Here is a 12840-nt window from a genome sequence, read left to right as displayed (position 1 = left end):
CAGCAGACCCTTCCATACATTGTCATTATCATCACCATCATCATCATCATCATCATCATCATCACCATCATCATCATTAACAGCAGCAACATCATCCAAGGGAGGAGGTTGCTATGGTACCTGGCCTCCAGCTCAAATATGGGCTATAACTGTCTAGAGGAATGAAAGCTTGATGTTGTCAAAAGAAACTCTCCAGAGATTAAATGACAGAAGTTACAGGCTGATGATTCCCCAGATATTTTTAATTAAGGTTTCAACTGCTTTTTCTGCATGATGTAACTATTGTTTGTTGAGAGATCGAGGTTGGAGCATGGACAATAAAGAGGAGATCACTGAGTGTCACAAAAAAGCCATTCTAGATAGATAGATAGATAGATAGATAGATAGATAGATAGATAGATAGATAGATATACACTCATAGCATAGGTAGTTATAGGGCTGTGGTGGAGAGAGTAAACCTACTCAAATCCTTACAGTAGTAATACCATAATGGAAAAAAACACTCCATTAAAAACAAATTGTGTATTAATAAATTCCTTAAAAGTATTCGCAGCAAAATGTACTTAACGATCAAAAGTAAAAGTAAGCCTACTCTTTATGAAGAATGTTCACACATGCAAATAATGCCGTGTAAATATTTTAATATTGTGGGTTTAACTAGGCCTACTCGATATACTGTTGGGTAGTTTAAACTGAAGGAATGCATAAAATATAACTTTATTTAAAGTTTGGTGTGTGAAAAATGTATTTATTTTGTTTGCTTTTTTTTTTTTTTTTTTTTTACTTTTGTGCATAACACGACCTTTGTTATTGCTTATAATGCACGTTGAGGTGATGCATATATATGTATATCTATCTATATATATAGATATACATATATATACATATATCTATATCTATCTATCTATCTATATCTATATCTATATATATAGATATATATGTATATATATCTATATCTATATCTATCTATATATATATATCTATATCTATCTATCTATATATATATATATATATATATAGATATATAGATATATATATAGATATAGATATAGATATATATAAACGTGACCTGCACATCTTCCTTCTTTTGTTGTTTGTTTGTTGTTTAAGCTGCTTAGTTGTATAAAAATTCTGAAAAACATAACTAATTGTCAGATAAATGTGAGGAATAACAACTACACTATTGCCCCCTGAAATGTAATATAAAAGTATGACGTTGTAGACCCTGGAAATACTCAAATAACCTCAGAACAGTTCCTAAGACTAGTGTCAGACTGAATGTAGCCTAGTTAGTTAGTTTTCCACACAGCTCTTTGATTCAGGAGTGCATGATGTGTATGCCTAGCTGTAAAGTTGACAGTATGACCTGGGCGCTGTGTTTTGAGTCAGCTGCCTGTGTTGATGGCCCCACCTGTGCGGACCTGAGCTACCTGTGCAGCGGCTCCCCGCTCGGCCCTGTCCGCGGTGCTGAAACAGTGACGTCGACGCTGTAACACAAGTTGGGCCGCTCATCACGCATCCTCTCCCCCTCCTGCCATTTTTTTGTGCTGCTGCTAACTTGCTAAGCGGAAGGTCTGTGTGTGTCGGCAGGAGGCGGAAAGACCGCAGGACAGTGAGGCAGATAAAGGGACTGAACCTTCCCTGGAGCATCGGGGAGCTCTTCCACCCGGGAAACCTCTACTTGAAGGCGGCACAATGTCCGATTTTGACAGCAACCCGTTCGCAGACCCAGACTTCAGCAATCCTTTTCAGGTAGCCAGACAGCCAGCTAACCTTAGCCTGTTAGCCCGAGCTAGGCCAGCCTTCCCGTGGCATTTCTGATAGCAGGACTAGCTTTTAGCTTCATAGCATTATGGTCTCCTTTGGCATAGTGCTAGCATATTGGTAGCAGGACAAGCTAATCGTCATGTAACATCATTTAGCTTATTACACACATTATTCGGCCGCTCACTTTGTAAATAAGGTTACCAAAGGTTGTCTAGCAAGTTGCTGACGAAGACTTTTTGTCCTAATATTAATAATAACGCTATGTTAGCCTAGAACAAAGCACAAAACACAGATAGCGGGCTAGCTAGCTCTGTCCACCGCCAGTAAACATTTGCTGTGGCATTTCATATGCTAGCTTGTCACACAGCAAGCTCGCTAGCAGCAGTGAGAAATATTATGTATCTGGAATTAATAGGTTACCCTTTTTTTTTTTTTTTTTTTTTAGCTGGGGTGGAGGGTTAGAGGCTGTAACTGTACATTTTGAATAGCGAGTAATGTAAATTTACACAACAGTGCCCTATCACAGCACTTGCCTTGCACTGATATAATGCACCATGCGCAATAAACATGAAAATCGCAGACTATGCTCACATTAGTGTTGTCTTACTTGCTGGTCATGTCAGCAAATAGCTTCATAGCATTCACATGAACTACCTTTACTTCAACCAGCCATTAAAACTTGGCCTGTATATCAGATAAGCACTATATGGTTGGCTTGTGATATATGCACACTTCACTGTTGGCCAGGTGCAGGCCATAAGCTACTCTGTGTTTATGAGTGCTACAGTTGTCTGTGACCTTAGTGTGTATAGTATACAGGGGAGGTATTTTCTCCTGTAAGCTTTTCTGTCTCTCACTGCAGATTGTCCTGGCCCACAGTGGTATTATTAATGGTGTTTTCCACTTCCCCCTGCACCAGCTTCAGTGATTCACATTCAGAGGCTTTTCAATTGCCATGATATCAGACAAGGCCACTGCAAATATAATAGAGTAACATGTTGAAATATTTATGGTGTTACATTCCCACACTGCTTTCTGCTTCTTGCGCTGCCTGCCGTCAACACGGATGTAAGCGTCAGTCAGAAGCATGGAAATTGGCAAACGTGTTTTATGACCTTTGGTTAGGTCTGTTTTTTTTCATATCAGGGGTAGATGAGACAACAAAATAACAAGGTTTTAATACTGTTGTTATATTTACTTGTCCCTTCACCCCCTGTATGTTCCTTTCTGCCCTGTAGGATCCCTCAGTGACGCAGGTTACTCAGTCTGCCCCTCCTGGTGGTCTGGAGGAGTATAACCCCTTCACAGATGCCAGAACGGTCAGCAGTACTGTAGATGTGTCTGTGTGTGTGTGTGTGTGTGTGTGTGTGTGTGTGTGTGTGTGTGTGTGTGTGTGTGTGTCTGTATGCGTGTTGTGTTTCATTGTGATGATGCATGGTATATATGTGTGTGTGCACGTGCTTCTGAGTCAGTGACCTCATTTTATCCTCTACCCTCTTTCTCTCCTCGTCTCCAGTCACAAAGGATTTCACTGTCAAAATATGCCTTTGGCCTAATTATGATTATGATTTGGATTCAGGCTTCTCCCTTCCATTGCACAAATTCTAACATGGCATGTCTATGTTGATTTTTTAGGCACCTCCTGGAAATGCCCCCAAACCCACTCCTGCCCCCTCCCAGAACACACAGCCTGCCATCATGAAGCCCACAGAAGAACCGCCGGCCTACTCACAGCAACAGACTCAGGTACAGCACACACAGATGAAGGCACACACATGTTTTTATCACATCTTTTAGTCTTCATTTTTCAAGGAAAGGTTGAATGCAGAGTGTAGTTTCTTTCAGCAGCACCCTGCTTTACAACTCTAGCACACTGTAAACACACTCTTTGCCTTTTGCATTTGGTTCACTTTTCCTCTTGCCTTTCTTACACTCACCTGTGCTCTGATGGCCCGACAGCGGCGTAATCAGGTACTGTGATACTCTGATGTAGTCTCCCATCCTCTTCCATGCCAGCATCATAAGATATTTCTAATGTCATGGTCATATAAATAGTGCTTACTGAAAGACTTAACAGTGTGAACAACAGTAGCTGTTTGTTTTTCTGTTCCCCTCTTTGAACTCAGCCCTAGACTAACAGACCTAAGCTTACCTGAGTGGAAAAATACTTCCATCCCTTACCTTGTTTTGTATCATATTATGTTTCATATGTGAAGTAGGTAACTTGACTTAACTTCAGAAGCATCTCTGTGTGTATCAGGACCAGGCGCGCGCACAGGCTGAATTGTTGAGAAGGCAGGAGGAGCTGGAGAAGAAAGCAGCAGAGCTTGATCGCCGGGAGAGAGAGTTGCAGTCCCATGGAGCTGCAGGAGGTGAGTCAGTCACTCAGTTACATCTTCATTCACCCACTCACTTAACTGTCTTCATTCAGTTAATTCATTAACTTATTTCCTCTTCTTTCTCTCACTCAATTACTCATTCCCTTTTATGCACCCACTCATTCTCCTACTCAAACTATTTTTAAAATAATGTTCATCTAGTATGCAATCTCTCTTTCACCTTGCAAGACACCATGCAAATACTGATTTCGTTGTCCCCACAGGGCGCAAAAACAACTGGCCTCCACTGCCAGAGAAGTTCCCCGTCGGGCCATGTTTCTACCATGATATTGCAGTGGACATTCCTGTAGAGTTTCAGAAGACGGTCAAGATTATGTACAACCTCTGGATGTGTGAGTGAAATATGAAATTTCCCCACTGTGGGACTAATAAAGGAATATCTTATCTTATCTTAGAAACAGCCCAAAACAGGCAGTAGTGCCTCCCATATCAGTGTCTGTTGTCGTTTTCATTTATTTTGTTTGTGTTGTGCAGTTAATGTCCCCAGAACACAAGGACTGATAAGACCCATCTGTGTATCCACTGCAGTGTGTGTATAATGTATCTCTTAATAGAGTTAGGTTATTCAAATAATACATTCATTAACTGGCATTTTTGCAGGCTTTACAAATGAGGTTTTCCACATACTGTAGTTTTAAGAAACATCTCTACAAGTCTTCCATACTCATCCGACTCAGAAATAGCAGAAATAGGTCATTCTCCTATCAAGCACACATGCTGTATTTCAATGGACAGTAGATGACAAAAGTTATTACATACATTTTACTGAGTGTTACATATTATTTCACATGTCTTAGGCTCTCCATGTCTATGTTTTCCCTCCAGTTCATACGGGGACGCTATTTGTGAACATGTTTGGCTGCCTGGCCTGGTTCTGTGTGGATGCCAACCGTGGTGTAGATTTCGGCCTGGCCATGCTATGGTTCATGCTGTTTACCCCCTGTTCCTTTGTCTGCTGGTACAGACCACTTTACGGGGCTTTCAGGTAAGTGAACACATGGGAAAATGCACCAGCTTCCAGTGGCAGAAAGAAGCAGAGAAAGCACTTCTGTGGATAAACATAATGCCCTACATCACTACTAGCCCTAACACTACAAAGGCAAAGGGCAGTAACTGCTCCAAGAGTGAAATTAAGAACAATGGCTAGCAAAACATTTTGCTTTTTGTTTTTGTTTTTGACATAGTAGCTCATTCCTTAAGCTGTTATAGGCTTCTGCTCTGCTTCAATATAAACAAAAAAGGCACAATCACATTTTTCACAAAAATTAAAGTTTCTACCCTTTAGTGTCAAGAAGCTGCTCCTTGGTGAGGAAATACAAACAAAAGAGATTTATACAGGCAAACTTAAACAGACTGAGGGAGGTACGGAGCAATTAATTAGTAAGAGAAGAGGAAAAAGTGATGCAGTTGCATATATACCTTGTCAGGTTATTTCACCGACATCATTCTAACTACGTCTACCCCTCTCTCCATTGCAGGAGTGACAGTTCATTCCGCTTCTTTGTCTTCTTCTTCGTCTATATCTGTCAGTTTGGAGTTCATGTGCTACAATCTATTGGCATCATTGGCTGGGGAACTTGGTGAGTTGTGCACAGACTGTGTGTGTGTGTGTGTGTGTAAGTTTAAGTGTAACAACACTCATGTCATGGTTTTCCTGTGTTGCCAGTGGTTGGATAGCAGCTCTGACTGGTTTGAACACCAGTATCCCAGTGGGCATCATCATGTTACTCATCGCAGCTCTGTTCACTGCTCTGTCTGTGGGCTCACTCATCATGTTTAAAAAGGTAACACACTCATACACCTCATTCAATACTATCAAATAAGACATTGTTTGACTGTTGCAATAGTCGACGGACAAAAAGAAAAACAAAGGATTTCGTTTACAGTTAAATAATCAGTATAGATGTTTGTTGACTTTGGGGATTTATACTTACTATCCACTTCATTCATTCATTTTACAAATGATGTCATGTTTATATAAATATACGCATCTCAGAAATGGACACACTCCAGGCATTTCCTGGGTTTTGAGGTCTAGAGTTAACTGAGAATGTTTGTACAAACAAAAAAAAAACATCCAGTCAGCAGTCGTGTGGGTGAAAATGCCTCAGTAACAAGAGAGGTCAGTGGAGAATGGCAACACTTGTTCATTCAACAAGCACACCAGTATGCAAATAACCATCTTAGTGCAACAGTGATTACAGAAAGACAAAACTGATAACTCATCCAGCCTTGAAGCAGACAGGCAACAGAAGATACAGTACATGCTTATACTCCTGTAAGCTCGGAACAAGATGAAGTTACAAAGGTCAGAGGATCAACAAAACTGGATGATTGAAAAGTGGAAAAACATCACCTGGTCTGATGAATCCTGGTGCTTGTTGTGAATTTGTAAGAATTTGTAGTGTAAGTAGTAAAAGAATTCATCAAGGAGAGCATAAATCCATGGTTCCATCGAGCCTGGTTGTCAGTAGTTCACGCTGCTGGTGGTGTAAGGATGTCAGGAATGTTTTCTAGGCCCCTTGGCGCCAATTAAGCATTGTCAGAATGCCACAGCACACCCCCAGATAGTTGATGATTAGGTGCATCTCTTCATGGCTACAGTTTCCCTTTGACAAATGTGTACTACCAGCAGAATAATACAACAAGACCTATAAATGGCTCTTCAGTGGTTTACTTCAGTGGTCTCTGCACAACCCTCATAGCTAACTCTAGTAGAGCACCTTTTGGATGAGGTGGGATCATGGCAGATTGTGCTGCCAGAAGATCTGTAGGAAATATGTGACCTTATCAAGTCAGTACGGACTGTAACATTCCCATCACCTTGTGGAATCCAAGCTCTGAAGAATTAAGGCTGTTGTGGAGAGAAAAGTGGGTCCTACCTAGTAATTATGATGTTACAAACACAATAACTGTATGAGAGCTGTCTAAGCACACTTAGCTGATGAATTAATAAATATACTTAAAGTATTTTTATGTTTGTTTTAAATAGTCTTAAATAGACTTTTGCCTTTGAAAGAATATTTGTTGACTTCATGTATTCTTGTCAAATCTCCGAATGAAAAAAACAGGTTCTTTTTGCAAATACAACAAAATACAGAGAACTTTGGAAATGGTAGTGTTTTTTTCACCCTGATGTACAAAACAAACCAAACTGAAAACAAAATTGTGATCCAAAAACCCAAACCAAACCATGGGGTTTAATGAATCATTACACCCCTGTCAGCTACATGTAAAGAATAGATGGGATTGTGTGTAGATTACACCATTAAAACATTTTCAGTGAACTGTGAAGGTTGTGTAACAGCTTGCTAATATAGTCAGGAAATGCCATGCACAGAGCTTTGTTGTAGATTTAAATTTCTCACCATGACACCAACGCCTGTACCTTTTCTTGTTTTTTTTTTTTTTTTTGCAGGTGCATGCACTGTATCGCACCACAGGTGCTAGTTTTGAGAAGGCTCAGCAGGAGTTTGCCACGGGAGTCATGTCTAACAAGACCGTCCAGACTGCAGCTGCCAACGCCGCAGCTAATGCCGCTACCAACGCTGCCCGCGGGGCCTTTAAAGCCAATCCCTAGATAGATATAGACACACACCTACACACGTATACACACACACAACACACACACTTAAAAGATGGAGATGCACAACTCCGGTCCTGTGCATTCTCAAATCAAACTGTTCCTGTTTGTGAATGTCACTATGCTAATTGCCCCACACATCTTACATTAAAAGGTGTTTAAATGGTTATTGACAGGAAATAAAAGAGGGCAAATTAAGCTAACACGGTGACCGGAGTTGTCCATCTTCACCTCAAATCATTTATCAATGAAAAGGCTCCTACATCCACCCTGTCTGCTTTCCAGTCAGGTGACTGTGTCTGCTCAGATCCCCCAAATCATCCACTAAGTGACTCAAGGTATGCTCTGACTGTGTGGGGTTTGTGCGCATTTGTGAGTGCTGATTCGTCTTGCACTCTCTTATACGTTCTTTCGCTTTTCCCCTTGTCCCTCTGTCCCATTTGAGGTAATCCTAGGTCAGGCGCTGGTTGAGGTACGAGCAGACCTTACGTTATATTTCTGTCATGGTGATAACCTCCAAGTTTCTTCCTGCCTGGTCAACACAGTATAGAGTTATGAAAAGTGATAATCTGATGATGGTGTTTTGCACATAGTTCTGTCATCTTGCTCACATATTGAACGTACAGTGTCTGTTTGAATGGGTGGGCCTGCGTCTGAATGTGTATTTCATTTTGTAAGAAAAATGGTGGATCTGAGTTAGTTTTGATTATCTAGTACTTGGTCATTGTGATCCGAAAGGTAAAACGTATCTTGTCCCACATATGTCAGCGCTTCTAGTCTGAGACTCTTGACAAACCCTATTCTGATCATGGAAGAACTGAATTCATATAAATAGGAATATATCTGTATGTATTTGACGACCTGCCCACAACCCCAGCAGTGCTCCAGCAACACCTGGTAGTCAAAACCATAAATCCCACTCTGATATTTTGGCAAAGCGGGCTGGGTTGGCTTCTCTGTGGCTTACTAAAACTTGACAGCATGATAATAACATGCATGTTTAGCACATTCAAGGTAGCTGTTTCCTTGGCAAAGTTATTCTGCCCCTGTTGGCCTTTTCTGTGGCTACAAGGGCACCTGGTTTGGGAGAATGTCTGCCTACTTACGTTCCCTTGGTTTCTGTGTGAAGTGAGGTCCAAGGTTATTGCATGTCCCACCGACTGGACGATGTCTGGATCTGTTTAGGATAAAGCACTGAACACCCAGGTCAGTAGGTCACCAGTTCTCACCACAAACCTTAAGAGGTTAAGTCAGCCATTTTCACCACCTGGTGCACTAAAAAGGGGAGCAAAAATGTAAAATACTCATTTTTTCTTTTATGTAACACATTAACTCCAAACTGCTATGTGGCTTTCCCATAGTTCTGTTTGTAGCGCTTCATGTTATTATCAGTTAAACACTAACGCTGCTATGAATCTGAGAGCCGCTTGGTCGTGGCCTCCTCCTGTCACGTTTGCCATTAAAAAGGAGGACGCACATCTTACTCTCTAAAGGAGAGGGACACCAAATAGGCTCACGGGGGGAGCAGGAGAACTGAGAGACGTGACTGTCTGCCTTTCCTCACAGAGTATGATCTGGACCATGGTAGAGCTGGAAATAATAGATGAACATGTATACATATAAATAGAATAAACAGTGCACTGTATACTGTATGTACACCATACATAGACTAAGACTAATACACTGCAACTCATGCGTTTTCACACTAACAGACATGAGTACATTGAACTTCCTCTGTGAGCATTACTGACAACTGAAATTTAATGGCCAATAAAAATAATATGCTTTACACAGGATTGGACTTGATGCAGATTCAATGACATCCCTACATTAGAAAATATTGGTGGTATTATATGGTGGTAAACTGTATAGACTGCTACCAGACTACTGTCACTGAGGTGAAATATGGACGAGGATTGCATTTGTTTAGCGCTTTAGCTGATGCTGGAGGCATCTCTCATCGACTGTTTGAAGATGTGCATGAAAGATGGCTAATGACTGGTACTGCTGTTATTACTAATATATGGACTGAATGTTATAGTGACGAAATACTCCTGTGAGTTTAATGAAGTTGATGGTGAATAATCTGTCACAAAATAATAGGCCTACATTTTGGCAGTATTTTTCTTGTTTGGAAATGTTTTAAATTCATTGCACATTTCTGGTTTTATGTTGAACATAGTACAGAAAGCAGTTATGTTTTTATTTATGGTGTAATTTAAGTCATTTGTATTTCAGTTTTGTTTGGTTTGATTTTACATAATGTATTATGTTTGTGTGGTTTTGTAAAGACATGATCATAGCATCAACTACCTACAAAAAGTGTTCCGTGACTTTGACCCTGCAGGAGGTGTGGTTGTGTGGATGAACGTATGTTTGGATGATTCGTCTCAAAGTAAAGAAAAGATCTTTTTCTTCCCTCAAGTGTTAATGCCATGTCCTGAAAAGCTGTGAGAAATCTACCAAATGTCCATATAGATTCGTTTTTAAATCTTGGTTGGTGACGTGTTCCCTTGCCATTTTTTTACTTTTACACATTACGCAGTTTTTCTTTGCTATGAGCATCCATATGATTTTCATTTAACAATAGGTTTGAACAGTATTCAATCATTACATAAAGCCATGACACACTGGATAGCTCCTTAATGTATTGGGCTTGTTGGCCTTCATTATAGGATAACTTTGTGTTTGCTGACACAAAATGGTGTTTTTGGCCTGTGATCATGTTGTTTCACTGAATTTGAGAAGAAACTCATTTAAAAGGGACACTTGTATATTTTGTAAAGTTGAAAATTTGATCCCCGTCATCAATCATATGTAAAAAGAAAAAAATAATGCACTCTTGTCTCGCCTTTGTCGCATGTGAAATAGTTTGAGTTTTGTATATTTATGGTATTAACATGAAATAAAATTTGAAAGAAATGATTTTGTGTGATCTCTGTACTTTTTTTTTCAAAAAAACAAAAACAGTACTGAAATCTTGTGCATGGATATATCCTCATCTCGATTCTCTTACCATCAAAATCTCCACATGTATTTCCTGAGTTGGAGTGCTTGTGTTGACTGCTTTCCATCTGTAGGTGTCAGTGTTTGCCTAAAGACCCAGGGGGCTTACAGTTTCTCGTGGAAGAAAAAAGGCTGATGTACTTAAGAATTAAATAAAACTACTCAATTCATACATTTCTCACAGGAACACGCACATACTGAAGAAGGCAAGGTTTATTTGTCCATGAGTACAGAATACAGGCTGAGTTTCTCTCCTCACACAAATCAACCTTTCACATACATGCAGGATCATAGAATGTGCCACAAATGCTCTTTTGTTAATATAACAAAAACAGTGGGCAGTGTTAATTTAAAGCACAGACAGATTAGAAATGCTAGGTGGTACGAGTCCATGTTTCACTTCAGTCGCATCCTCACAGGCACACACAGCTCACTTCTGCAGCAAACACACCATAGTTGAATTATTGCACATCTCATCTACAATGAACAAAAGCTACCACAAGAATCATGTTACATTTACAGCGACTACTATAGCATGTTTGAACAAATGAAATACAGAAGAAATGAATGAAGGAGAGCACTACCAAGTGCAAAAACAAAATCAGGTGCTCTTTGGAATGGGAAATAGTCCCGAAGAACCAAACAAACAAAGAATTAGCTTACTAACCGCAGAGCTTTCGAGAAGAGGACCTTGTAAAAACGTCCAAGCTACACTGAGGTGTGGACACTGACAAAGACTCCCTGCAAGCTAAAATGCATTTGTGTTTTTTTTTTGTGTATTTATCCTCCCCATGAAATAGTATTATAATTCACCACTTCAGTGTGCCTCAGACTTTTACAAAGCTGTTTCTTTTAGAGCTGCATGATCAGTACGCTGCTCACCACAAAGACCGATCTCCTTGTTTGTTTGACTCTCTGCATGCAGTAAGGTTAGCTCATTCGGTAACTATGGGTCAGCCTGCTTTATCTCACTGTGAGCAAACATCCTCACATGAAAGCTCGCCACAGTAAAACCTATGGCAAGTCTTTGTTATTTTTCTGAACACATTTCACCAGTTATTTAAGCTGCAATAGACCCACAAATAATCCTAACAGGAGGAACTCCCTTTGAAGTGAACAATTCCTTAACTGGCAGATCTGAAGTGAGCTAAAGAGAGATTTACTGCCCTGCTGTGCCACAGAATCAGAACATCTGGGCACTTAAAAACCTCAAAGGTTAATGGTGAGCACCACATACGCACACATACGCACAAACACATACACGCTGTTGCTTCAGTTGACACATCTGCTAGTATTCAGAGTGGGTTGAGGAGGTTTGCAGGTGAACCATGTGAATCAAGAAATGTCATTATACAAGCTTGCGCAGTGTTTGAATGTCAGCGCTCAGTCTGTCCGTAATGGCACTAATGATATATCCATATCCACATCATAAACTAACCTCTCTCCACTCCGGTACAGTGGTTGGATTAAGGCAGGAATCATTATAAAATATAAACAGTGTCCTTGGAAGTTGCATTAGGGGACAAATGAGAATTCTTTCTTTTGACTTGCACAGTGGTTTTCTGGCTGGAATACTGTGCTTAAGACAGCGTGAGGGAGGCTATGCAAGAGTCTCTGTAAACAAGCCTCAAGAAAAAAAAAAAAAAACTATGGCCAAGGTTTCTATCTTTTAACAATCAGCTGCTTTTAGGCTAACATGAAGAAAATCATTCACTGAAACATCCCTCCTCCTCCTTCCAAGGAAACGTGCAGTCTTCTGCTGTGAGAGAAATCGGGCCAAGGACGAGTTTGCTGTGTTTCCTGAGGTTCCCGACGCCTCAGAGCAGGCAGATCAGGCTCTTTCCCTCCTCAATCTCCTCTTGAACCTTATCGCTGGAGGTGGCGATCTCAGCCTGCGCAGAGAAAACGGCGCACAGGAAGGCTGCCAGCGTTCCACCTATTGCGGCGTAAAAGGCCCAGCCAAGAGAGCACTGAGCTGGCCTGTAGGGAGAGGCCTCGGGGCCGCAGTAGCTGATCACCTTCTCTGAACCCCAACCAGCGGGGTACAGCATGAGGCCCACCATCAGCAACAGGCCTGGAGATGTT

General features: G+C 40.7%; 2 protein-coding genes across 7 annotated transcripts in view; one reads left to right on the top strand and one right to left on the bottom strand.

The window, feature by feature from the left end:
- Positions 1–1299: 1299 nt before the first annotated feature.
- Positions 1300–12840, bottom strand: part of LOC115364961 (LHFPL tetraspan subfamily member 2a protein-like) — a 29228-nt gene continuing 17687 nt past the window's right edge. For 3 of the 4 annotated variants that reach the window (XM_030059668.1, XM_030059666.1, XM_030059667.1), the window contains one exon: positions 10951–12829. In XM_030059668.1, the coding sequence (XP_029915528.1) occupies positions 12573–12829 (257 nt within the window). In that variant the 3' untranslated portion in view covers positions 10951–12572. Of the gene's footprint in view, positions 1312–10950; positions 12830–12840 lie in introns of those variants that run through there. The other variant, XR_003928746.1, reaches the window with a different exon arrangement.
- Positions 1508–10674, top strand: LOC115364960 (secretory carrier-associated membrane protein 1-like). 3 transcript variants are annotated; one of them, XM_030059664.1, is made up of 10 exons: positions 1508–1752; positions 3006–3086; positions 3403–3513; positions 3727–3738; positions 4028–4136; positions 4370–4498; positions 4992–5151; positions 5645–5746; positions 5833–5950; positions 7585–10674. In XM_030059664.1, the coding sequence occupies exons 1-10, from the start codon at positions 1696–1698 to the stop codon at positions 7744–7746; spliced, it is 1041 nt and encodes a 346-aa protein (XP_029915524.1). In that variant the 5' UTR covers positions 1508–1695; the 3' UTR covers positions 7747–10674. The 3 variants fall into 3 exon arrangements, with proteins under 3 accessions (XP_029915524.1, XP_029915523.1, XP_029915525.1); XM_030059663.1 differs by having other exon boundaries at positions 1510–1752; positions 4028–4139; XM_030059665.1 differs by lacking the exon at positions 3727–3738 and having other exon boundaries at positions 1510–1752; positions 4028–4139.

This window comes from Myripristis murdjan, chromosome 9 (genome assembly GCF_902150065.1).
Source record: "Myripristis murdjan chromosome 9, fMyrMur1.1, whole genome shotgun sequence".
In the NCBI taxonomy this organism is placed as follows: Eukaryota; Metazoa; Chordata; class Actinopteri; order Holocentriformes; family Holocentridae; genus Myripristis; species Myripristis murdjan.
This window is presented reverse-complemented; position numbering and strand designations above follow the sequence as displayed.